The sequence below is a fragment of the Dipodomys merriami genome, unplaced genomic scaffold (genome assembly GCF_024711535.1).
Source record: "Dipodomys merriami isolate MVZ:Mamm:240054 unplaced genomic scaffold, mDipMer1.0.p SCAF_41, whole genome shotgun sequence".
Taxonomy (NCBI): Eukaryota; Metazoa; Chordata; class Mammalia; order Rodentia; family Heteromyidae; genus Dipodomys; species Dipodomys merriami.
The window spans coordinates 3,338,354-3,365,735 of NW_027205715.1; the positions used below are offsets into that span (position 1 = coordinate 3,338,354).

General features: G+C 51.4%; 1 protein-coding gene across 1 annotated transcript; it reads right to left on the minus strand.

Annotated features, from left to right (window-relative positions):
• Positions 1-1,248: 1,248 nt before the first annotated feature.
• Pllp (plasmolipin) lies at positions 1,249-25,949 on the minus strand. The gene is made up of 4 exons (XM_069992663.1): positions 25,696-25,949; positions 6,699-6,872; positions 3,238-3,360; positions 1,249-2,017 (listed from the first exon to the last, which is right to left on the minus strand). Exons 1-4 carry the CDS (start codon positions 25,828-25,830, stop codon positions 1,901-1,903), a joined length of 549 nt encoding a protein of 182 aa, XP_069848764.1. The 5' UTR covers positions 25,831-25,949; the 3' UTR covers positions 1,249-1,900.
• Positions 25,950-27,382: the final 1,433 nt, after the last annotated feature.

Here is a 27,382-nt window from a genome sequence, read left to right on the forward strand (position 1 = left end):
CAGCCTGCCTAGTAGAGAAGGGGCAAGTATACAAGTCAGGGGTGAAGACTGAGGAGGAAGGTAAACTGTTCTTTCCATTCTTCCTACTTAGGAAAAAAGCAAAAGCAAGACTAGTAGCTTAGCATTCTAAGTGATCTTGCAGATAACTTTAACTAGAAAGTGCCTAAGGTGGGTGGGCTGCCAAGCAGTGCTGCCTGAAATGGGGGGTAGGCTCTAAGCCTCTTCCTTAAAACTAGCCTCTCTTTATGACTTAATGCTGGAGTGACAAGAAATGATTAAATTCTAGCACTGGAGAGTAAAACCGGTGTCATTAATATGTACAATAGCAGGACAGCAAGTATACACTGAGATGGAAGCTGGACTTGATCCTATCCCTCTACAGCCGAGGCCCATCCACAGCTGAACCTAAGTGTGTGAATGTGTGATGTGTACATGCCCATGAACACAGGCACAAATACTGGTACTAGGGCTTGAACTCTAAGCCACGCATTCTCACTTTGTTTTTTCACTTATGGCTGGCACTGGCACTGTCACTTGAACTATGCCTCCAGTTCTGGCTTCCTGCTGGGTAATTGGAAATAAAAGTCTCTTAGATTTGTCTGCCTGGACAGGCTTTTGAGCCATGATCTTCAGATCTCAGGCTCTTGAGAAGCTAGAATTACAGATGTGAGCCACCACCACCACCCAGCTTATGGATATACATATATATGTGTATATATATATATATATATGATATATATTATATATATATATATATATAAAGTACTAAAAGGTGCCTAGAAGTGTTTTTTAGTTTATTATTCAGAGGGTGTTGCTTATATGGTAGTGGCAAGATCAGCTCAAGACTGGGCTGCCCTCTGCTTGCTGTCTACCAGCTGAGGTACAGAAGGCAACCACCTAGATGACAGCATCTCTAAGCTTCACACACTTGGAGGCAAATAATGTTACTGAAATCCCTCCTGTGAGCACAAGGGTAGCTAATCTGGACTCCTGGGGGTGTAGTATGGAGGGACTGCAGTAATCATATATATGTTTTGCCATTGAGCTCCACCCTCAGATACATTAGGCCAGGACTACTTGAGACAGAGTCCGCAGCAAGTAGAGCAATCCTCCCTCAGGACAGCTGGCTAGTGGCACTGAGTAACTCTGCAGCCTGGCCTGGCCTCCAATAGGCATTTTGGAGTCTCTGCAGTCTTCATCTACCGCTTCCTGGAGTTTACACACATCCACAGTTACGATTTCAACATCTTTTCCAAATAAGTTCCTTCATCTTTATTTAAATTGTAAAAAACAAAACAAAACAAAAAACCCAGAGATACCACCAACCATGTGACAATTCACCAGGCAAAGTCCTGTTCCCTCCCTCCTGCATCCCATGAGCTTAATCAGCAGCCTGGGGAAGCAGTCTGCATGGATGTCACCATTTCACAAGGAGGATCACAGCTGAGGAAGTTACCAGGCTGCCTTGCTGGGTGACACACGGGCCTGGGGGAGGTCAGGGTGGCCACTTAAGGAATGGTGGTGGGCTTGCTTGGCTCTCCAGAAACAAAGGCTATGATATCTGTGTTGCTTGTTAGCTTATCCTATGGCAGCTCAGGGCTCAGGCTTGGAGTCTGTTAGTGCATTTAGCGCTGAGTGAGAGGGATGGGCCCAGCCTTGGAGCCTGAGGTCCTCCAAGGCAAGACTGCCAGTGAGAAAACCCCACATCCCCCGTCACCTTCTGCTGAATAAGGGGGATGAGGAAGTCTTAACCACACCCACACAGGTTCATCCCAGGCCTGCATCCTCAGGAGTACTGAAGAGCTGATGTCCCTTGAGCAGGGCGCTGCACTGACCCACAGGGCCCCGGCCCTGGGCATGTAGGTAGCCCTGCACTGGTGTGGGCCACAGCACAGGTGGCTTAGGCATAGCCACCAGCCATTTGACTGGTGGCTGCGTTGCTGCCTGCTCCTCGCCAGGCCTGGAAGCTGAAGAAAGTGCTCACTCCATAGGTGATCATCACCAGACAGGCGAAGAACTGAAAGGAAAAGGGACCCAGATGACCAATCTGAATGGAGTATTGGGGGGACAATAGGACACAGGCACCAGCCCCTTCATCCAAAGCTGGTTGCTGTGGCTGAGAAGGTTGGCATTACATGCTGAGTGGGGAAAACAGTTAAAACCTCATAGGCAGGGTGCGTCAGGATAATGTGACAAAAGTAACAGGATCAAAGCCCCTTCTATATCTCTGTCTGGGGAAGGGCTTACCTGGCCAAGCCCTAGCATCACAAGGAAAACAAAAAACATCCAGGTTTCTTGTTTGGTAGTTTTTTTGTTTTTGTCAGTCATGGGGCTTGAACAGGGCCTGGGCACTGTCCTTCAGCTCTTCAGCTCAAGGCTAGTGCTCTACCACTTGAGCCACAGAGCTACTTCTGGTTTTCTGGCTGTTAATTGGAGTTAAGAGTCTCACAGCCTTTCCTGCCTGGGCTGGCTCTGAACCGTGATTCTCAGATCTCAGTCTCCTGAGTAGCTAGGATTACAGGCGTAAGCCAACAACACCCGGCTTGTTTGGTGGTTTTGAGACAAGATTTCACTATGGAGTTCAGATATTCTCAAACTCATGATCCTCCTGTCTCCGCTTCCCAAGTGTGAGGATTACAGGTATGCACTACCATGCCCTACCCCACACATTTTCTACACTCACACTTCTTTTATCTGTGTTCAGATGTTCCATACCCAACTGAGTTCACTGCTTTTTAAAACCAACAGGTTCCCTACCCAGACATAACTCCAGGTACCATACTTAGCCTGTCCAAGCCAGTTTCCTGGTCTGTAAAGAGACCAGTAGACCCTTCTTTCTTACTGCAGCAAAGTGTACAGGGCCTTGTGGAGCAAGTATGACAGGTATGGGGATGACTGAGCCTAAATTTGGACTTGGCTGGGAGAGACTACAAGGCCCCAGATAGGGCCTAAATCCAATTTGCGTGTGCATTTGCCAGGGACAAGGAAGGATCTATAGTTGGCATACCCCAAATCAGTGTGGCACAACGGATTCTCAGCAGAGCTTCATAGCTCACCCTTAACTTCCATTGGACACCAGATTTACTCACTAAACTCCATCACCACCTGAGCTTAGCTCCCTGTGGAGACCCCCTGAGCATTCAGGTAGTGCCAGGAGATGGCCAGTGCCTGACCTCAAACAGGGGGAGCTTCTGAGTCCAGGGGCAGAGATGGGGGCCCCCCGGGGGACATACTCACAGAGGCAGCAGCACGCAGGTTATAGGACCGGGTGCCCTTCAGGAACTTCACATCAACTTCAGCAGAACAGGTGATGAAGGCAGTGATGTAGAGAATGGTGGCAGTGATATTAAAGACCATTAGCTGGCAGAAGCAGGAAGAAAGACGTAAGATTCAGCAGGGCAGGAAGTGTGATACACTCCCCTGAAGCCAAGTGGGACAGTGGGAAAGCTTGAAGAATGACCTGACGGCAGCACCAGGCAAACCCTGTGATCTACCTCTAAGTCTACACAGGGTCCCGGCACTAAGGCCAAGCCTGAGGCTGGCTGGGGATGTGGGATGGGGGTCAGCTTTCTCCAGGGGAAAATCTACAGCTCCCTTTGGCCACATCCTAGGCTCAAGGCAAACCTCAAAGTCAGGATCTCAGAGGACACTAAGTCAGACTGCACTCAGGCCCCAGATCTACCTCCAAAATGCTGGTGGCCCTTTTTGCTGTATTTTTCCTGGTTTGTTTTTGTGCTGGTCCTGAAGCTTGAACTTAGGGCCTGGGTGCTGCTACTGAGCTTTTGTGTTCAAGACCAGTGCTCTGCCCCTTCAGTCACAACCCCACTTCTGGATTTTTTAAAAAATAGGCTTTGGGGGGAGGGGGTAGTTAATTGGAGTTAAGAATCTCAGGCTTTCCTGCCCAGGCTAGCTTTCAACCATAATCCCCAGATCCCAGCCTCCTCAATAGCTAGGATGATAGGTGTGAGCCACTGAACTCAGCCATAGTTCTCTGTTTGTTTTTGTTGGTTTTTGTTTTTTCTTGGTTTGTTTTTGTGCTGGTCCTGAAGCTTGAATTTAGGGCCTGGACGCTGTCCCTCAGCTCTTCAGCTCAAAGCTAGAGCTCTACCACTTGAGCCACAGCACCACTTCTGGTTTTCTGATGGTTAATTGGTGATAAGACTTAATTGGTGATGGACTTTCTTGCCCGGGATAGCTTTGAACCACAATCCTCAGATCTCAGCCTCCTGAGTTGGTAGGATTACAGGCGTGAGCCACAGGCACCCGGCTGATAGTTCTCTTTTATGTTTTGTTTAAGATTTAAAAATTTCATATGGAAACAATTTTTTTTTCTGTCGGTTGTGGGGCTTGAACTCTGGGCCTGGGCGCTGTCCCTCAGCTCTTCAGCTCAAGGCTAGTGCTCTATACCACTTGAGTCACAGCACAACTTCTGGCTTTTTCTGTTTATGTGATGCTGAGGAATCAAACCCAGGCCCTTATGCATGAGAGGCAAACACTCTACCACTGAGCCACCTTCCCAGCCCTGGCAACAAAAATTTTTTTTTTTGGGTCCGGTCGTGGGGCCTGAACTCTGGGCCTGGGCACTGTCCCTCAGCTCTTCAGCTCAAGGCTAGCGCTCTACCACTTGAGCCACAGCACCACTTCTGGTTTTTTTCTTTTTGCTTATGTGGTGCTGAGGAGTCGAACCCAGGGCCTCAGGCATGCAAGGCAAGCGCTCTACCACTGAGCCACCTTCCCAGCCCCTGGCAACAAATTTTTATATAAAAGTTTCATATTAAAAACTCTTGGGAATGAGGCGCTGGTGGCTCACGCCTATAATCCTAGCTATTCAGGAGGCTGAGATCTGAGGATCGAGGTTCAAAGCCAGCCCAGGCAGGAAACTCTGTGAGACTCTTGTCACCAATAAAACACTCAGAAAACAGAAGTGGCACTGTGGCTCAAGTGGTAAAGTGGTTGCCTTGAGCTGAAGAGCTGAGGGACAGTGCCCAGGCCAGAGTTCAAGCCCATGACCAACAAAAAAAAAAACAAAAAAAAAAAAAAAAAAAACCTCTTGGGGACCAGTAGTAGAGTGCTTGCCTTACATGCATGAGGCCCTGGTTCAATTCCTCAGCACCACATAAGCATTAAAGGCCAGAAGTGGCACTGTGGCTTAAGTGGTAGAGTACTAGCCTTGAGTTGAAGAGCTGAAGGACAGAGCCCAGGCCCAGAGTTCAGGCCCCATGACCAACAAAATAAATAAGTAAATAAAAAAAATAAAAACTCTTGGGGCTAGACATACAACTCAGTGACAGTGCACTTGCCTAGCACACACAGGACCCTGAGTTGGGTCCTCAGTGCTATAAAAGATTTGGCTCCAAGGACCTGTACCCCAGCACTTCCAACAGGCCTGAGAAGTAGTGGGTCTCCAGGACAGATAATAGGCCGTGTTTTCTAGGCCCCTCCTGACCTGCCTCACACATCATCTTGCCTGGACCCTTTGTGACTAGTAGCCCTGACCAGATGATCCACACAGGATGGGCTGTCCATAAATCCCTCTCCAAAGGCAGCCCCACCCTCTCTGCCTGGCCTGGCACTGGTCCAAGAGCCTAGAGATGGTGCCCAGCCACTGGGGCCTTGGAAAGCAGCCACCTTCAGACAGCTGTACCAGAGCCCAAACATGTCTTAGAAGCCGGAGGCCTTCAGCTCCACAGGCCTCTTAGAAGCCAAGGTCACGGGGCAGGGAGCTCCAAGGCAGGCTGTTGCTTGCTTGCCCTCAGATCACCTTCTTGCCAACTGTGCCCCAGCAGCCACTGCAAATCCTGCCTGGCTCCAGCCAGTGATGTCAAGGTCTAACAAGCCCATTCTGTCTTGAGGGTGACTCACATTTCCTTGGTTTGACAAGTCATTGAATTGCAAACAATGTTGCCTAGTCTTGTAATCACGTGCCTCTCTGCTCACTGAAAGGCTCAGACCCCAGCTGTGGAGGCTTCCTGGTCAGAGAAAACCCCAGCAGCCTTCTCTCTGTCCAGGGTACTTCCTCCATCCTGGGACTGCCTCAGAGCAAACGTGGGGTGCCCTGCCTCTGGATTCAAGGCCTTCCACACATGTTAGGCCCCAGCCTGGGCCACTCCGGACTCCCTAGCCTCCATCCATCACAGGGCTGCCTGCCTGGACCCAGCCACAGATGACCAACCCAGGCAACTCAGGCTCCAATTCTGACCATGAAAAGGAACAGAATTTTCAAAGTTCTAGATGGCCTCATTTGAATCCACTCAACAGACCCAGGGTCAAGCATGGCTCTTAAAAATCTGGGCCACGGGCTGGGAAGGTGGCTCAGTGGTAGAGCACTTGCTTTCGCATGCCTGAGGCCCTGGGTTCGATTCCTCAGCACCACATAAGAAAAAAGAAAAAAGCCAGAAGTGGTGCTGTTGCTCAAGTGGTAGAGCGCCAGCCTTGAGCTGAAGAGCTGAGGGACAGCGCCCAGGCCCAGAGTTCAGGCCCCATGACCGGACCCACCCCCCAAAAAAAATCTGGGCCACCAGAACCACTGATCTCCCCCGACCCTAGCTCTGCAGGAGAGCTGGGGGGTCAGCAAGGACCTCCCCCTGTCCACCCCCACCCACTGTTCCTCATTATGGAAGGTCACGATGGGCCTGTTGTGGTCACCCAGAGGCCAGAGGGGTCAACCTGGAACTACCCCCAGTGCCCGTGAGACTCACCGCCAGCGGCCAGGGCACCATGTACAACTTCATGTGCAGCTGAAACAGGTAGAGGACAAAGAAGACGATTGTCACCAGCCAGAGGAGGACAGCGACGAACATCACCCAGCCGTAGGCAGGGTACAGGTGGTATGGGGTGTCAGCAATCAGGGCCCACACCAGCAGCCCCAGCACCTGTGGGGACAAGACAGGAATGGTCTCTCAGAGATCCCCAACTCCAGCTGGAAACCACAGGCCTAGCTTCTGGCCTTGACATTTTTTTTTTTTTCTGTCAAGAACTATTGATTGGGCCCCCACTATGTACTTCTGTGTCAGGGCCTTTGCCTGGCCACTCTTACTCATTTCTCTTTGATCCTCACTATGCAATGTGATATGGGGTGTCTTGTGGCAGAGATAATAGTTCCTATTCCTGTAACCTGGGTTCTAGAACCTTCATGCCCCAGGCACCCAGTACACGAGGTAGTAGTGTTTTCTTTCCCAGACTTGGATCTCCCTGAGGGCAGATGCAGAGCTATCTCATGGTTGTATCCCAACACTCAGTACAGACCTGTGCCTGGACAGGGATGCAGGAAAATCTCCTCCAAGGAAGATCAAGTCACCTGCATGACCCTGGGAGTTGTCTGGGCATGCAGTCCTAGAGACGGGATTAAAACACCAGCCTGTGTACAACGGTTAATTTTGTGATATAAATTTCATCCACTTAAAAGTCTTAAAAAGAAGTTGAATGCTGGTGGTTTACACCTGTAATCCTAGCTACTTAGGAGGCTGAGATCTGAGGATCACAGTTCCAAGCCAGCCCAGGCAGGAAAAAAGTCCATGAGACTTATCCCCTATTAATGACCTGAAAACCAGAAGTGGAGCTGTGGCTCAAAGTGGTAGAGTGCTAGCTTTGAGCAAGAGACCAGGGACAGACAGCACCCAGGCCCTGAGGTCAAGCCCCACAACTGGGAGGTGGGGGAGAAGGAAACAAAAACAAAAAAACCTGCGTGTCATGCTGACTAGGTCCCGGAGGACTCTGATGACCGGCCACCTGATGTCTGCCCAAGCCCTCTCTTGCCCCACCTCCCTGACTCCCAATTGCCCAGCTCTGCAAGTGCCTAGCATCCTGTCTTTCCAGCAAACCCAAGTCTGTATGTGGCACTGAGTAACAGGAGGGGCCTAGACATGCCAGGAGTATGTGTGCCTGGCTTAATTCCTTCTCCATTCATCACTGGTATGATCCCAGCGCATAACCTCTCTGTGCTGTGATTACCACTAATAAAACAAGTACCTGCCAGACACCTGTGGCTCACACCTGTAATCCTAGCAATTCAGGAGGATCTGAGGATTGTGGTTCAAAGCCAACCTGGGCAGGAAAAGTCCATGAGATTCTTATCTCCAATAAACCACCAGAAAACTGGAAGTGGCGCTGTGGCTCAAGTTGGCAGAGTGCTAGCCTTGAGCTGAATTACTCAGGGACAGTGCCCAGGCCCAGAGTTCAAGCCCCATGACTGACAAAAAAAAAAAGTACCAGTGCATACCAAACTCACAGCTACTGGAGAACCCATGATCCCATACAATGACAGTGTTTGCTTATATTCCCTCTGGGCCACAGGGAATTTGGTTTTATTTTTTTCTTAATTTTATTTACTATTTTTTGAGGGGTTTGTTTATGTGGTACTGAGGAATCAAACCCAGGTCCTCCTGCAAACTAAGCAAGCACTCTACCACTAAGCCACATTCCCAACCCTACCAAAGGAAATTTGACATGGACAGTTTCCCCATCAGGGCAGAGGGCAAGGGCCAGGGGGCAGGGGGCAGGAGAGCTTACAGAGTATGGCTTGGCAGAGGGCCCATTTAGGACAGGGCCAGGCTGGGTTACCTTCCCTTTTCCAAAAGGATGCTCTCCGAATCCTTGGGGACCAGGCAGTCTGGTGGGGGACTGAAGGAAGGAGGCGCCCATGCTGATCGCACTGCACTGACTGTGTCACTTTTTCCCTGGACCAGCCCAAGGAGCACTCACCATCAGATGACAGAGCAGTCTCTTGGAAGCAGGACCCACCTCTCCTGCTGCTCTCCAGAGACAAGTCTGCCATACACTGTGAGGGCAGCGCTCACTTGAGGGCTGCTGACCCAAAACACAGCAAGCTGGACCCTCCAGGCACCCCCTCACCCTAAGCCAGGGACCAGAGGGACATGTCTACATCTGCCAAGGACCAAACTCAAGTTTCTGCACCAATCCTCTATAACTTCCTCTTCCTCCCCACTCCCCTCAGGGATATGACTCAGTGGGTGAGAGTAGCTGGGGGAAGGGGGAGTAGAGAGGGAATCAATGGCTGGGGTTCAACAGCACATCCCTGGGAACCAATGACCCCCTGTGGTCACCGGGCTGGGCACTGGTGGCACACACTTGTAATCCTAACTACTTAAAAAGGCTGAGATCTGGGGCTGGGAAGGTGGCTCAGTGGTAGAGTGCTTGCCTTGCATGCATGAGGCTCTGGGTTCAATTCCTCAGCACCACATAAACAGAAAAAGCCAGAAGTGGTGCTGGGCTCAAGTGGTAGAGTGCTAGCCTTGAGCTGAAGAGCTGAGGGACAGCGCCCAGGCCCCAACTTCAGGCCCCCCCACTGACAAAAAAAAAAAAGCAGCTGAAATCTGCAAAACTGCATTCAGAGCCAGCCTGGGCAAACAAATCCTTGCAATTTTTCTCTCCAGTTAGCCACCAAATAGGCATTAGAGGAGGTATGGCTCAAGTAGTAGTACATAAGCCCTAAGCAGCCGGGCGCTGGTGGCTCACGCCTGTAATCCTAGCTACTCAGGAGGCTGAGATCTGAGGATCGCGGTTCAAAGCCAGCCCGGGCAGGAGAGACCGTGAGACTCCTATCTCCAATAAACCACCACAAAACCAGAAGTGGCGCTGTAGCTCAAGTGGTAGAGTGCTCGCTTTGAGCTGAAGAGCTGAGGGACAGCGCCCAGGCCCAGAGTTCAAGCCCCACGACCGACAAAAAAAAAAAAAAAAAAAAAAAAAAAGCCCTAAGCAAAAAGCCCTCTTTGTAGCAAACAGAGCCAGGCAAAACCCTATGTAAGCAAGTGAACTTAAGGCCCTGAGTTCAAGTTCTAGGCAGAAGGCCCAGGGAGGTCTTTCTCCACTCTGCACCCGCTCAGCTCACCCAGACCTGTTCTCACCACCCCCCTCCACAAGCAACCAGTGGCGCTGGGATCACTTTCCAGAGAGGTAGAAGGGGCAGAGTAGCAGGGAGCCCCGGCCTGTAGCCACAGGCACACCAGTGGCAGGATGTCTTAGAATAGGCCCCACCCACCTCTTACCACCCACCCCAAGGGCACCCTGCCTAAGAGATACACCCCACCGCAAGCCTCAGAACAAATACTATGGAGGTGGCGCCTCAGGCCCCTCCAGGTGACCAGTGGCCTCTCAGGGACAAATGTGTAGATCTAAAAAGAAGCGAGGCAAGGTGGAGCAAACAAGACCAAACAAGCAAGGCCAGGCGATGCTCTCGTGACTGCTGCCTCACATCCCATGCTCTGAGCTCATAGGCTTTGTCACAGGGCCTCGCGTCACACCTTCTGCTCTGTGCCAGGCATGGGAGGTGCCGCCCATAACCCCACCCCTGGATAGATGCTCAAGAGACATGGCTATAGTCACCAAGGGTAAAAAGCCAGGTAGGATTGGAACCCAGATCTGCCTGTCTCAAGGACTGGGAGACATGAAACCTGAAGCACTTCAGCTGCCTCCAAGGGCAGGGTTGGGCACCCAGAAACCCCCTGACCCTGCCCTTCGGCTGCTACCCCACCCCTGCTTTCCAGATCAGCAAATACAGCCTGCAGGAATGTGTTCCTTCTGGCTGTGTGGCCTGGCTCCCCGCCCCACTGCAGGGAAGGCCCATTCCACCACTGGAACCAGATAGACTGGTTTCTCCTGGCCCCAGCTCTCCCGGGGAGAACCAGATCTGGACAGGGCTCCCCTTCTCTGGCCCTGTCAGGGTAGTAAGACCCAGGCCTCAATTCCAGAAGCTGTAGGACTTCTTAGCCCCAGCCCACTGGAGGACCCACCAGAACCCCTTCCTCCGTGTCCCCCAGCTAGCTGTAGCACAGGGTCAGAGGCCCTGTCCTATCATGGCCACTGCCCAGAGATAGGAAAATGGCAGCAAGTACCTGGTGTGGGGGCAGGAGGGTGAGTCTGAAGAGCCCAACCTGCCCCTCCAGGGCCTGGTCCAGGCTCCTCTGCCCTGAGGCCTTCCTCCTGAAACCCTCACACAGCTCAAATGCCCCAGCCCAGGGTCCCCAGTGCACCTCTCTGAATCCCTTCTGCTGCACTTACTGCTCTCCTGGAGCCCCCTCTGTAGTGGGCAGAGTCAGGCAAAACCCTCTGCAAGCAAACTAAGGTGGTTCACAGGAAGGACAGTGGGTGCAGAAGGGAACAAGAAGGCAGTGGGGCCTGATGTCATTGTAGGGAGAGAGTCCAGGAAGATCTCACAGGTACAGTGACATGGAAGCCGAGACCAGGGAGGACAGGGAGGTGACAGATGTCATGTAGACCTCTGGGCTCTGTGTGGGTGCCCTTCTGCACAAGGTTCTGTAGGTGTCTACACACATACACAGAGCCAACACACACACACACACACACACACACTTCCAAACTCCCAAATGCTCAAATGGCTCCCCAGACAGACCCTGCTGCAGACAAATAGGACTGTCTGCAAATCTCAGGGGCACATGGGACTCATTTCTCATGTTTTCTAAAAAGCTTAAAGAACTTGGATTAGGAACCTTAGTTTCCAATGCAAATCACAGTGCCAGAAAGGAACCTTCACAAAAGGAACCATCACCAAAGAATTAATTGCTCACCAACTCGGCAACAGGGAAAGACTTCCATAAAACATCACCACTGATGGCCAGAGAGGATCTGTCACAAAGTCCCAACCAAGAAGCAGACCTCTCAGGACAACCCTGCCACAGCTGCTACCCCTCCCAATGTGCCCCTGGGGCAGCTCTTCCCAGGAGGCCTTTTGTTGTGGGTAGAATTGTGTCCCTGGAGGGTGCTCAATACTGAAGCACCAGTAAAAGTGACATCATAGATGCAGACTGTCTGTGCAGGTGAGTTACGGGGAGGTCACACTGGATTAGGGGGACTTGTAAGAACAGGGCAATTTGAGCAGGGCCACAGGTGGCTTATGCCTGTGATCTTAGCTACTCAGGAGGGTGAGATCTGAGGATGCAGGTTCAAGGCCAGCCCAAGCAGACAAAGCTGGGAAATGTGGGGCTGGGAAGGTGGCTCAGTGGTAGAGCACTTGCCTTGCATGCTCGAGGCCCTGGGTTCGATTCCTCAGCACCACATAAGTAAAAAGCCGGAAGTGGTGCTGTGGCTCAAGTGGTAGAGTGCTAGCCTTGAGCTGAAGAGCTGAGGGACAGCGCCCAGGCCCAGAGTTTAGGCCCCACGACCGGACCTCCCCTCCCCAAAAAAAAGCTGGGAAATGTATCTCCCACTAACCAGCAAAAAAGCTGCAACTGAAAGTATGGCTCAAGTAGTATCAGCTTTGAGCATGAAGCCTTGAATTCAAACCCAATATTAGAACAGGGCTGGGGGGGGAGGGGTCCGAGGAGGGGCTTGGACAGAGACCCATACAGGGAGAAGGCTAGGTGAAGACAGGCTATGATTGCCAAGGATTGCCAGTCACTCCCAGAAGCCAGGAGAGAGGATTGTGAGAGTCTCAATGTCAGACTTCAGGCCCACAGATCCATGAGACAAAACATTTCTGTGCCTTAAGCCCCTTAGCTAAGTACGGGACTTCCTAGGACAATCTGGGGACATTCCTCCATTTTTCTGAATCTGTGGATGGCTGCCATGTGCTGATTCAATGGTGTGCTCTTGGTGTAAATTAACTCCTTGGGATCAAGCTCTGGCCCTGCCAACTTAGAGGCTGGCTCCATACTCTCTCTGTGCTATGTGCACTTGCCAACCTCATAGGGTGGTGGTGGTGGTAAGGTATAAATGAAGTCAGAGGGGCCGAGTGGTTCCATCATACCCAGCACAGGCTGAGCACTACACCAGGACTAAGCATGGAGCTCCTCTTCTTTGCCCCAGTCATGGGGCCCAGTGAGATAACAAACATATCTAACCACAAGTACCAGGCACTGGGGCTCCACCCAGATATGGGGCCTGCAGTGCTGGCCCTTCCCATGATACAGAGAATGCAGCTGGGCCCGGGGGGGGGGGGGGGACTGGGGCCTCCCCTGGGCTGTACTTACAAGCTCCTCACAGGCTGAGGGGTGACAGGAAGACCCTTCACCCCTTTGGCCCTTGTTTCTCTCTCTCTCTCTCTCTCTCTCTTTCTCTCTCTCTCTCTCTCTCTCTCTCACACACACACACACACACACACACACACACACACTTGTGCTTGGCCCACTATCTGTCCCCTACCAGTTCCCCAAAGTCTAAGGGCCGTCCTCTAAGTGCCTAACTCACACACCTCCTAGGGTGTGTGACTGCAACCCCACCAGGGTGAAGACAACTCCCCTGAACAAGACACTACTCCAGCTCTTCCCCCTGTCTGCTCAATCCTTGGGCATCGTCGGACCCTGGCGGACTCTCTGTGTGGCTTTCAGGTCTGCTTCCTCACCTGGCACGGGAGGGAGCTGGGAGGGCGGTACCCATCTCTGTCACCTGGCAGGTTGCTGTGAGAGGAGGAGTTCACAGCGGCAGCAGGCTGGGAGTGGTCTTGTGGGTGGCAGATGCTCCCCTGAGCACTGGGGAGGGGAGCCGCTCGGGGCTGCAGGCTCACGGGAGGACTCAGGGCCGCCAACAGGACTGGGGAGGAGGGAGAAGGCCTCAGGAGAAGAACACCATGCGGGTGATGGCTGGAAACACGGGCCAGACCCAGCAAGTCTTAAGCAACACTAGAACGTGGATTTCTATGTGGTCTCCTTTTGACATGTTGGCAACTGAACAGATGTTTGAAGAGACCACACGAGGGCGTTGCTGGGCAGGGGCAAGGCCGCAAGTCCTCTCCAGGCCCCCTGGCTCTTTCTACTACATTAGCAGGAAACTGAGGCCCAGGACAGCGGAGGACCCCTTCCTGGGGTTCCCCTCACTGGGGACACATCTGGGCAGCCTGAGGACACTCAGAACTTGGCCTGCCCAGGCCCAGCCTCCACCCCCGCCTGGCCCTTCTCCCTCCACTGAAAGGGACTTTATGGGGACCAAAAGCCACCCATTGTATTATGGGAGACAAAGGGGCAGGGGACAGCGGCTCCGGCGCCTGGGCTGGCCACACCACCACACACACCACCCACTCCTCACGCCAGGGGAGGGCCAGAAAATCACCTTGGAATCCCCAAGCCGAACTTGGGGCTGGACAGAGCACTGGAGAGCCCTGCTACCCAGCTCTCCAGGAAGCCTGAGCGTGGAGTCAGAGTCCAACCCCACGCTGCCCCTGCCTCCCTTCCTGTGTCTGAGAAATGGGCCTGGGAAGGGCCAAACCCAGCCACTTGGTTGCTGGGCCACTCTTCCCAGGTTAGGTCCATGGCAGGGGCTATCGTGGAGCCCAGCACCCAGGTCCCTAGTCTTGGGTCTTAGCAATGAGCCTTCAGACCCCTGGGATGGGGGAGGATCTCTCCACTGTCCCTGGTAGAGCTACACAGCCCCTGCATGCAGCGCTCCCCTGGGAGTTAGAGCATCTTCCCAGCAGGAACTCTTTTGCCTCCAACTAAACCCCAGCTCCAGGCCCATGCTGTCTTCTCTAGCTGCCAGATGAGGTTGCCGTGCTCTAGATGGGGCTCCAGACCTTACAGCACCCCTGCCTTCTGCATGTCCCGGAACCTCTCCCTTCCCCCAACCCCTCACCAGCTTGCCACGTTCCCTCCTTCCCCTCTGATTCCCAGCACCAGAGCAACCCCCTAGCCACACAGAGCCAAACCCTAGCTGGAGAAGGCCGGGCTGGAGCCTTGGTACTCACTGCCAGCAGCAGCTCCTCGGCCTGACTGCCAGTCCCCCCTGCCTGCCTGCCTCCCTCCATCTGGGCCAGCTCCCCATGTCACTCAGGGGACCCCAGTGAAGCTCCTGGAAGGTGAGGAAATGGCCAGAGGGTCAGGCAGAGAATGGGGTGGGGCTGGAAAGCCCTGGGATCCAGACTCTCTATCCCCTGTCACTAACTCTCAGGAGGCAGAGACAGGACTGGGGCAGCCTGAGAGGGCATCTCCCTCATAGTCTGTGAGCCCAGCTTCCAGAAGGAGCCAGAACCCGCCCACCTCCTCACCCCAGATGGCAGTGGGGGAGAGCTCAATTAAGGCTGGAATGTTCCAGGGCAGCTCACACTCTGACTGCTGGCTGACCTTTGCCCTCGCCTCCCTAGGACCCTGGCATGCCACCCTGGCATCTCTTCCCTGGGCAAGCAGGAGGGGCCAACTCTGCTCAGCCATCAAGGCTGCGTTCTGTGTTAGGGCTGGGGTTCACTAGGCTGCCAAGAAAAACAGCCTAGCACGCTACCATCCTGTGGTGACCATAGAGACCAATGTAGGGGTGCAGCGCCCAGATCACCAGGGAGCAGAAAACCAGGCCTGGCCTGCACTAAACTTCACTCTAAGCCATCAGCTGACAAGAAAAAAGAGCAACTGCCCAAGGCCTGGGGACAGCTCTGTAGACCCAACCTCTGACCTCTGTCCCTTCAGGACCTAGATAGCCTCTTTCCACTTATACAGAGGACACATGGGATACCTCCTACCTTTGCCAGGAGCACTGAACTCACAACTACTACCTGCTGCTGTGGATCCTGAGAGAAGTGTCTTGCCCTCTCTGGGCCTGAGCCGCATTCATCTATGTCCCTCACAGCCTTGCCATCTCCACAAAGTACCTGAACCTTTTTTCCCCTCATTTATTTTAATTATTTTGTTTTGCTTTGAGACAGGGTGTCACCCTATAGACCAAACTTGTGATCCTCCTTCATGTTCACACCTGCTAAGTGCTGGAATTACAGCTAGGAGCCACCATACTCAGATGAAAAAAGGTTTCAGTACTGAAACACTAACCTGTGACATTGTATCCAAAAGTGTCTGAACAGACACATAAGAAACACCTGGACACTGTGTACAGTTTCTGTTGGGGGTAGGGAGTCATGTCTGTATTTCCTCCACACAAATGCTCCCAGACTACATGTGGTTGTGTGTGCTCTGCCCACCCCAGCCCAGACATTGTCCATCATTACATGGGGCAGGAAGGCGGCACTCAACTGCCTACTGAAGGAGTCCCCCAATGATGGGCTTTTTTTTTTTTGTCAGTCATGGGGTTTGAACTCAGGGGTGCTGCCCCTGAGCACTCTTTGCTCAAGGGTAGCGCTCTACCACTTTGAGCCACAGTGCTACTTCCGGCTTTCTGGTGGTTAGTTGTAGATAAGAGTCCCATGAGGACTTTTCAGCCTAGGCTGGCTTTGAACCATGATCCTCAGATCTCAGCCTCCTGAGTAGCTAGGATTATAGGCGTAAGCCACAGGCACCCAGCAAATGGATTTTTACATAACACAAGCATCTCTAATCAAAAAGGAAACTGAAATCACTAGTAAATAGGAAATCTGGATTACCTGCCATGACAGCAACTAATTATAAAATTAATTGCAGAAAAATGTAAAGCAGAGTCCTCAACCAATTCTGGAGTTTCCCTTTACTGCAGTACACACACACACACACACACACACACACACACACACACACACACACACACACACACACACACACACACACACACACACACACACACACCACCACCACCACCACCACCACCACCACCACCACCACCACCACCACCACCACCACCACCACCACCACCACCGCAACCACCACCACCGAAACCACCACCAACAACAACAACACCACCACGCCACACCATTAGTTTTTTTTTTTTTTTTTTTGCCAGTCATGGGGTCAGAACTCTGGGCCTGGGCACTGTCCCTGAGCTCTTCAGCTCAAGGCTAGCACTCTACCACTTGAGCCACAGTGCCACTTCTGGCCTTTTCTGCTTATGTGGTGCTGAGGAATCGAACCCAGGGCCTCATGCATGTAAGGCAAGTGCTCTACCACTGAGCCACCTTCCCAGCCCCCACACCATTAGTTTTGATTTCTGTGGTTCCAGGTACCTGTAGCCAGAAAATATTTAGTGGAAATTTTTTACGAAGGTTCACTGCTACAATTGTTGCATTTTATTAGCTATTGCTATTACTCTCTTCTGTGTCCAATTTATAAATAAAACTATCACAACTATGTATGCCTATGGGGCCAGTACATATAGAAAGAGATGGAACTGGGGTTGCTGAACAAGCACGGAGTCCTGAGTTCAAACCCCAGCATCACCACCACCAAAAAAGGAGGTAGGGAGATGATAGGGAATATATACACCGTTTGCATTAGAAGTATGGGTGGCCTCAGACATCTGCTTAGAACAGATCTCCAAGGAGAAAGAGGGACTGCTGCACTTTTAGGTGTCAAAGGCTAAGTTAAACCTGGCTACCCCCACACTGGGGCTGCCTCCTAGACACCATCTCCCCAGCTGTGATTAGTGTAGAAGATCCGAGAGCTCTGCCTAGAACTCCTTCATTACCATAGTGGAAAGGGACTCACTATGACTCAATTTCCAGAAGCTGCAAAAAAAAAAAAAAAAAAGCAAAGAAAAAGAGAAACCCTCAGGGAGCCCTTGGCAAAATAAAATACCAACCAGCAACAACACCAAGAGCAAAGTAGGAAGAAAATCATCTGCACAGCTTCCAGAGCTCCTAGAAAAGGACAAGACAAAAAGCCAAACTGTCTGTGGAACAGACAAGAAAAAGCAAAAGGCTCTGCAACATTTTCTAAAGGTCAATCTCATATCTCGGAGGACGAAAGAAATGAGTCACTGACCAGCCATTTTGGCTTATCAGATTGAGACGCATTCACACCAGCACCTGTCAGCAGGGGTGGCTGTGGGAATAAACCTACCTGGGACAGGTGAAACCTGAACAGAAGGCATGAGGCCATCTCTATCAAAATCACAAGTGTACTTGCCTCTGGTCCACGAATTCGGGGCATTGGTGTCATGTGCAAGGCCACTCCTTGTAGCAGGGTACAAAAGAGAGAAAAAGAAAAGAAAACAAAGCCAGTTGCTGGTGTCTCGCACCTTTAATCCTTGCTACTCAGGAGGCTGAGATCTGAGGACCACAGTTCAAAACCAGCTGGGGCAAGAAAGTCCATGAGACTCCAATCTCAAACTGCAAGTGAAAATATAGCTCAAAGAGGTAGAGCACTCTAGCGTTGAACAGAAAAGCTCTGGGTCAGCTCCCAGGCCCAGAGTTCAAGCCCCACAACTGCCAAAATTAAATAAATATATTTTTTTTTAAAGGAAATTCCAAATTCCTGTTATCCAAAGGCTAGCACCAATCACAGCCTTTGAGGAGGCTTTGCAGCTCCTGCACTAAGACGAGAAGGGCACAAATAAGGCAATGCACAGCTCACAGACATGTAAATAGGGAGAAATGGACTATTCCCACAGTCACATTCTCCATTTGTATTTGCATATTCAGATCCATATTTGCATACACCACCTTACACACTGTCTTCAAATATATAGGAAACAAGAGGCACAGAGGAGTCTACTCTAACCAAAGGAGGTAGATTTTTCACAGCATTCTTCCATTCTATTGTTTTGTTGTTTTTTAATAAACATACTAAAAATTAGCTGGGTGTTAGTGGCTCACGCCTGTAATCCTAGCTACTCAGGAGGCTGAGATCTGAGGATCATGGTTCAAAGCCAGCCCGGGCAGGAAAGTCCATGAGACTCTTATCTCCAGTAAACCACTAGAAAACCAGAAGTGGTGCTGTGGCTCAAAGTGGTAGAGCACTAGCCTTGGGCTGAAGAGCTGAAGGATAGTACCCAGGCCCAGAGTTCAAAAAGAATGAAAGAAAGAAAGAAAGAAAGAAAGAAAGAAAGAAAGAAAGAAAGAAAGAAAGAAAGAAAGAAAGAAAGAAAGAAAGAAAGGAAGGAAGGAAGGAAGGAAGGAAGGAAGGAAGGAAGGAAGGAAGGAAGGAAGGAAAGAAAGAAAGAAAGAAAGAAAGAAAGAAAGAAAGAAAGAAAGAAAGGAAAGAAAAAAAGAAAGAAAGAAGGAAAGAAAGAAGGAAAGACAGTGCTGGGGAACAGCTAATAGACTGCTCACCCAGAATGTGTGAGATTACCTAGATTTGATCCCCAATACCACAAAAAATAAAATTAAAATTAAAATATAGAAATAAAGACATGAAAGAAAAAAGACATTCACAGTATGATCAGTGCTGATCTAGGGGTGAGGGCAGGTAGGGTATGGGTCTGTAATGAGAGATGAAATTTTGCCAATTACTCTTTGTACCATTTGAGTGCTGTATACAATATTTTTCAAAAAAAATAAAAAGTTTGGACTGGAGGCATGACTCAAATAGTAGAGTGCCGGCCATGAGCAAGAATAGAACAATTTTACAAACCCACAGTGGGTCCATGAAAAAAATCAAGAAGCAGCTCCGTGAGCCACTATTGTACTGCTACAGATACTCTATCATAGTTAAAAAGGAAGGTGACAGGGGCTGTACGGTCACAAAGAAATCTCAACGCAACTTACTGATGCAGAAGAAAAACATCATTGTTTTTAAAAATGCAAAGAAAAGGACTAAAAACACACCCCTAAGCAGTTGTACCAACAGTTGAAGTTGACCCAAGGACAACTTCAGCCTTGTCTATTTCTTTATGGACTTTTTGTTATTGTTTTTGTTTTTTGAAGAAAAATTGATTCAAGCCAGGTGCTGATGGCTCACACCTGTTATCCTAGCTACTCAGAAGGCTGAGATCTGAGGATCACAGTTCAAAGCCAGCCTGGGCAGGAAAGCCTATGAGACTTATCTCCAATTAACTACCCAAAAAGCTAGAAGTGGCACTGTGGCTCCAGTGGTAAAGCACTAGCCTTGAGCACAAAAGCTCAAGGACAGCGCCCAGGCCCTAAGGTCAAGCCCCAGGATAGGGGCATGGACACACACACACACACACACACACACACACACACACACACACACACACACACACACACACACACACACACACACACACACACACACACACACACACACATCATATGCCCCTTAGGTAGTTATAGTTATCAAGAATGTGGCAGAAATGTACAAAACAGGGCCTATGTGCCAGGCTCAGGGAACACTGGGGCCCAAAATGCTGATGGGGACCACTGCATCTCTCCAGTGTACCCCATAGCACTGGGTCTCAGAGGCAGGGAGTTCTAGCACAGCGCCCAGGCCCTAAGGTCAAGCCCCAGGATAGGGGCATGGACACACACACACACACACACACACACACACACACACACACACACACACACACACACACACACACACACACACACACACACACACACACACACACACACACACACACACACATCATATGCCCCTTAGGTAGTTATAGTTATCAAGAATGTGGCAGAAATGTACAAAACAGGGCCTGTGTGCCAGGCTCAGGGAACACTGGGGCCCAAAATGCTGATGGGGACCACTGCATCTCTCCAGTGTACCCCATAGCACTGGGTCTCAGAGGCAGGGAGTTCTAGCACAGCCCTTGCTCCCATTCCATGACCTCAACAAGCAGGCAGCCCCCTTCCAGGTTCAAGTGAACTTTCAGACCCTGCCTTGTCCCCTCCCAGGAGTTCTGGCCCACCTGCTAGGGCTAGAAGGGAAGAAGAACCTCCCTACACTCCCAGTGCATTAGAATGGAGCAGCCAGCCTCTGAGGCCTGACCTCCCAGTGTGGAGGCTTTGAGCCTCTGTACCTGACCCAGTCCTTGGATTTCTTGGGCTGGCAAAGAGCCCTGGAATGGGGCTCCAGTGGCTCACACCTGTAATCCTAGCTATACAGGAGGCAGAGATCTGAGGATCAAGGTTCATAGTCTGCTGGGGCAGAAAAGTCCCTATGAGACTTTTATCTTCATTAACCCCTCAAAACAGGAAACAGAGATGTGACTCAAAGTACTAGAGCACTAGCCTTGAGCAAAAGGGCTCAGAGACAGACCCAGAGAGGGAAGAGAGAGAGAGAGAGAGAGAGAGAGAGAGAGAGAGAGAGAGAGAGAGAGAGAGAGAGAGGAAAAGAAAGAAAGAAAGAGAGAGAGAAAGAAAGAAAGAAAGAAAGAAAGAAAGAAGGAAAGAAAGAAAGAAAGAAAGAGAGAAAGAAAGAAAGAAAGAAAGAAAGAAGGAAAGAAAGAAAGAAAGAAAGAGAGAGAGAAAGAAAGAAAGAAAGAAAGAAAGAAAGAAAGAAAGAAAGAAAGAAAGAAAGAGAAAGAAAGAAAGAAAGAAAGAAAGAAAGAAAGAAAGAAAGAAAGAAAGAAAGAAAGGAAGGAAGAAAGAAAGAAAGAAAGGAAGGGAGGGATCTCAAAGCCCTGTGGACCCTGTCTTTCATCCTAAACACACCAGAGTCCTGCCCAGGGTGGGCAGGACTTTCTGTAGTTTCCCACCACTACCAGGACTCAGGGGGAGATTGAGAACTTCCTCCAAATCCTGAACCCGGAAGGGGCAGCGGCAGGATTTGAACCCAAGGATCTCTGCTTCCACACCTGTTACACTTAGCTCTGCTTCATAGATCACTGAGATCGAGTGGATCAGTGTGATCTGGTGCCAGGTGAGGCCTATGGTCTGTTTATTCTCCTGAAAACTGGGAGCCATGTACCCACTGCCCCCAACCCCAGTCCCAGGAGGGAGAGTACTAAGCAAACAAGGCTGGAAGGTGCCCAGCACAAATGGCACTACTACTGCAGGGCTTTCACACAGCTTACACATCCGGGGCCTTTTGACTGTATAGATTGGTATGATCTACTCTGAGTTCCCCCATTCTCTGTTTTTGTTATTCTGTAGCCCAGGTTTGCTACATAGTAGCAATCATCCTCAGGCATCTTACCTCAGTGTTAGCATTAGAGGTATGGATCGCCATACCTATCTGAACCTCCTATCGTCTCCCCCTTTCCATTTTGCTAGCTCCTTTAATGCTCACCTCTGCCAGAAAACCCTCCAAAGAGACTTCTGATGAGCCTCCCCTCCAGAAGTTGCTCTCCTTGTCCAAAGCACCCTGAAACCCCATCCCCCAAAGGAAACAAACAGGAAGTATAGTGATACCCAGGTTTCTGACTGGCAGATCTGGGTGAGTCCTGACTCTGAGTGGTAGGCTACTCTTTGCTATGTGACACTGGCCAAGCTCCTCACTCCCTGAGCCTTGCTTCTCATCAGTAGCTCCAGGTAAAGCCATTTTCCTCCCCACAGCTAGGGGAGGATTTCAGAACTTAAAAACTGACAGGCATGGTGGGCACTGGTGGCTCACACCTATTGTATTCCTAGCTACTCAGGAGGCAGAGATCTGAGGATTATGGTTCAAAGCCAACCGGAGAGGAAAGTCTGTGAGACTCTAATCTCCAGTTAATCACCAGAAAACCAGAATTGGTACTGTGGCTCAAAGTGGTAGAGTGCTAGCCTAGAGTCGAAGAGCTCAGGAACAGCACCCAGGTCCTGAGTTCCAGCCCCATGAGTGACAAAAAATAGGCTATTGGGCTTTGTATTACACCAGTTAACCACCCTGTCCACAAAATTCTTTCATTCCCTGGCTGCATGAAGAACTGCAGCCTGAAGGATAACTCCATGTTTTTATGACCAGAAGACCTGTCTCTAGGTCAAACTTGTCTGTCTCTCCATTTCAAGGCTAGCTGCACACATTCATGGTTCCCTTTTTGCTCAGGTTACTGGGAAGCTCAACCGTGAACTAAGAGCTTTATACTTGCTATAGATTCCTGGTAAAGTAGTCATATTATCTGTCTTTGAAGTCAATTCCTCGCTCTACCATCAACCTTTAGAAATACATGAACTTTTCTGTCTTACATGTCTTAACCCCAACTAATAGTCTTTATGGAAACAGCTTTGGGAAGTGGGAAAGAAACAAATCTGAGAAATACTGAGAGTGTTTTGCAGGGCATCTTTATGAAGTACAATCTTGGCAAGCTGAGGGTCTCAGTTCCAGCCCCTTCCAGGCAGCCTTCCCCTATCCCTGATCCCAGGCAGGCACTGGGCTCCTCACCGCTCCTAACAAACCAAACCCCTCGCCTTGTAGGAGCAGGGCTGAGTGTCATAGTTAAGAACATGAACTTGCTGGATGCTGGTGGCTCACGCCTGTAATCCTAGCTACTCAGGAGGCTGAAAGCTGAGTAGGATCAAGGTTCAAAGCCAGCCTGGGCAGGAAAGTCCATGAGACTCTAATCTCCAATTAACCACCAAAAAACCAAAAGTGGCACTATGGCTCAAGTGGTAGAACGCTTGCCTTAAGCTGAAGAGCTGAGGGACAGCGCCCAGGCCCAGAGTTCAAGCCCCACAACCAACAAAAAGAAAAGAAAATAACATGAACCACAAAAGTAAAAAAACAAACTCACAAAGTTGTGAGATCTTGGGCAAAAGAATGACCTCTGATCCTCAATTTCCTCACTTGTCAAATATAGAACAGGAGGACATGAAACTGTGGTCAATGGGCCTAGTGCCCAGCATGGGCCTGGCTGGTAGAAACAATTGTGGCCTTGCTGGGTGGACCCCCATCTCAGATCCAGTGGAATTGCCTGTTGCCACAGAAACAGCTCAGAGCAGCTTCTCCAACCAGCTCCAGGCTGCCTGCAGGTCTTCCAAACTCCTTTAGGGGGGATGGTAGCTGAGGTGCGGGAGCACCACCTCAGAGCCTGTCTGTCCCTGGCAATCTGCATACCCAGCAGCTCCGCTCCACTACATGACTCCCAGTGGGACCTACATTAGACCCAAACTTGCGTCTGCATTGGTATCAGGAGACCAGGTGCTCATGGCTGGACTGCTGAGCTCACAGGGGTCCCCCAAATCAAGACCACAAGTCTCCTCCAGAGGCAGCTTCCACAGTCCCTCCAAACCACAGAGAACCCTCTTATTCCAGTTCTTTTGTTCCCTTTATTAGACTTTTCATCATTCAGATGCAAAATGCTCCGGTCCTTTCCACCAGCTGGGGGCTACTCAATAACAACTAACCCCCAGGTTCTACACAGACCCCCCCCCAGCCCCTGCTGCTCCAAGATCACCCAGGTGACTACCACCACCACACTTCTGGCAGAGGTGCATGCTCCCTCTGCTTCAGGCCACCCCAGAAATTAGCCCTTTAACTCCCCTGAACTCTCCTGTCTCCAGCCTCATTCACACACTTGCTTCCTCTGTCTCAGCTTCGGGTGAATTCCCAGATCAAAAGCCACTTCCTCCATGGCCTCCCAGGCTGCACACTAGATCTCCCACTCAGGACGTGTGTGTGTGTGTGTGTGTGTGTGTGTGTGTGTGTGTGTGTGTGTGTGTGTGTGTGTGTGTGTGTGTGTGTGTGTGTGTGTGTGTGTGTGTGTGTGTGTGTGTGTGTGTGTGTGTGTGTGTGTGTGTGTGTGTGTGTGTGTGTGTGCCACAGCTCTACTTCTGGCTTTTTGGTAGTTAATTAGACATGAGAGGCTCATGAGCTTTTCTACAAGCTGGCTTTGAACTGTGCACCTCAGATCTCAGCCTCCTGAGTAGTTCTGACCAGGCTTCCAGCCCCTGCGGCTCCCCAGCCAGCCCTGTCACACACATCTCAGAGACAGTGCAGTAGCTCTTCCCACTGGAAATGGAGGGCTAGACTTGGTGTCCTCCTTTTCCTACCTATCTGCCAGGTGAGGAAACTGAGGTGATTAGTTCCAGAAGAGGCCATCAACTCCCAGGACTATCTCACCAACGAACAAAAAATAAATAAAACAAAAATAAAAGCTACTCAGGTTTAAAACGTGGATTTCAGGCTGTACTTCCTGAGATTCAAATCATAATTCTACATTTCTTCGGGGTGTGCAGTCTAAAAATCTTCATTTTAAACAAACAGCAAGGCATTCAGAGGTTGGGTGGGGAGGGGCGCTGCCCAAGGAAATCTGAGGAATCCAGATAGGTAGCAAGCAGCAGGTGGAGGGGGGGGGCTCCCTAAGGGGCTGGAGGCAGGAAGGCCTGATCTCCACGCTGGGATGGCGCCAGGGGAACCACCCAGCAACCCAGCCTGGGTCTGCCTTACCAGCCCCCAGCAGGAAAGGGGCCGGTGGGAAAACCCATTCAGTGGATGGGAAAATGGCTCCAAGCCCTCCTCCAGATCCACCCCAGTCCAATGAAAATGGACAAGCAGGCATCTGGCACGCAGATCAGGAGGGTACCATGAGAAGAAGGGCTGACGTCCCCAGGCTTTGCAACCTGGGGTGGGATGTTCCCTCTGGTTCGCTACAGCTGGGGTCTACACCCCGGTCGGGAGGCGTTAGGAGTCTGACTTCTGCTTCCCACAAATTACTCTCTACAGCGCTGGGCGTGATTTTCGGGACCCTCGGGGCTTCCCGAACTAGCTAACGCCTCGCAGATGCCCCCAGAGCAAGCCAGAAGGGCCTGGAGGAGGAGGGAGCCCAGGGATCGAGGCCCAAGCGCTAAGCTCCGAGGCTCAGCCAGGGGTCCGGGGCGGAGCCCGAGGAGCTGAGCAGGAGGTGGACTTTGCCTAGCACCGAAGGGCTGGGGGCGGGGGGGGGGAGGGGTTGAAGGCGAGAGACAGAGAAAGATGAGAGACACAGAAGAAAACAGAAGGGGGGGGGGGGGGAGAGGCAGAGGCGCCGCGATTGCAGCAGGTGTGAGTGGCCGCGGTGACATCGGGGCGCTCCAAACAGGGGTGCACAGAGCAGGTTTGCGGGGTCGGCCGGAGGGGGCGTCTCGGGGTGACAAGATTGCAGGGCGAACTTGGGGGCGCCCATCCTGAGAGCACCCCGAGGTAGGCGCGGGGTGTCGGGGCGCGCGAGCCTGCGCTGAGGATGTGCTGGGCGCAAAATGCAGATGCCCCCCGCCCCGCCCGCCCCGGGATCCCGTTGCCGGCCTGTCCTCACAGGGATTTCCCCCCCCCCGACACCTCCCCAGCCCGCGGGGTCGCGCGCGCTCACCATCTGCAACAGCATGAGCACCCCGAAGCTGGAGCGCACGAAGCCCAGGTCCGGGCGCAGCGCCGAGACTGAGACGCCGGCGCCCTGCGCGGGGCTGCTAGTCCGCGTGCTCACTTTCGACGGGAACTCGGCCATGGCGGCTCCGGCCGCGACGCCGCCCTCGCTCGGTGGTGGCTGAGCTCCGCACGGCTCCTCCGGGACCTCGGCTCCCGCGGCGGCTGCCGGAGCTGCGCCAGGCGTCAGCGCGCGAGGACCCCGCCGCCAGGTGCGGCCGGACGCTCCGCCCCGGCCCCGCCCCGTGCGCCCGGGCCCCGCCCATGGACATGCCCCCTTAACCCACGTCGCGCCACCGGCCGTGCGGGCCACTGCGTCTTTGAGCTGAGAAGCAGAAGCCCGCGGGGCAGAGGGGCTCCACGCAGGTGAGACTGGAGCAGGAAGAATTCCAGCCTGGCTACTGTAGCCTTGAGATCCATCACCTGGGCAATGTAGATGGTTGTACTGGTGTCGACCTTGAGGGCTTAAATCAACAGAGATTTATTCTCTCACTATTCTAGAGGCCAGTATCTCAAATGCAGGTGATTGATGGTAGTGGCGCTGTGGCACAAGTGGTAGAGCGCTCACCTTGAGCTGAAGAGCTCAGAGTTCAAGCCCCACGACCAACCAAAAAAAAAAAAAAAAAAGACTCAGATATAGGTGATGGAACCAAACTCAGGGTGCAAGAGTTTTGCTCCCTCTGCGTGAGACTCCAGGAGAGAATTTCCCAGATTCTTCTAGTGGCTGCTGGCACCACTTGATTTAAGTTTTCACCATCCCTATCTTTACCTCTAAGTTAGATGGATTCTCCTTCCTCTCCCTGCCTCCCACCTTTTTTTGTGTGTGTACCAGTACTGCAACTTGAACTCAAGGTGGTTAATTGGAGTTAAGAGTCTCACGGACTTTCCTGCCTAGGCTGGCTTTGAGCCACCATCCTCAGAGCTCAGTCTACTGAGTAGCCAGGATTTCAGGCCTGAGCCACCAGGCCAGGCAAACCTTTCCCTCCTGTATGCACAAAAACTCTCTGTCTTGTGAGGGAAGGGAACTTGAAGAACAGGAAGGGACTCAGTTACATAATCCAGGAGAATGGGTTCCAGATTTGTTCACCTGATTGAGTCTGTGATGATCCTTCTCAGGAGATAGAATCTGGGCCTCAAGCAGCTAAGGCAAAGACTCTACCTCTTGATCCACATCTCTTTTGTATTTTGTGTCAGAGACTAGGTTGGTGGTTAACTGCCTGAGAATGGCCTTTTTGTTTTAGTCCTTCTGGGTGTTTGAACTCAAGGCCTGGGGCTAGCCAGGCTGTCACAGCATTGCTAAACCATGCCTCCAGAACTGTTTTGTTTCCTCCAGCACAGGTACATGCCTGAGCTGCAATCCACCTACTTGAAGCTCCACACGTGGCTGGCATCCCAGGAAGCTGGCATCACAGCTTCCCTTGGTGGCCTGGTACCACAATCCTTCCAATCTCAGCCTCCCACACAGCTTGGGATGACAGGTGTATGCCACTGTACCCAGCTATGGGTTGAAAGGGATCACTCAAAGTTTTCTGCCCCAGCTGGCCCCCAATCAAGTTCCTCCTGTTCTCAGTCTCCCAAGTAGCTAGGATTACAGGCATGAGCCATTAGCATCCACCATGGCCTTTGTCTTTATT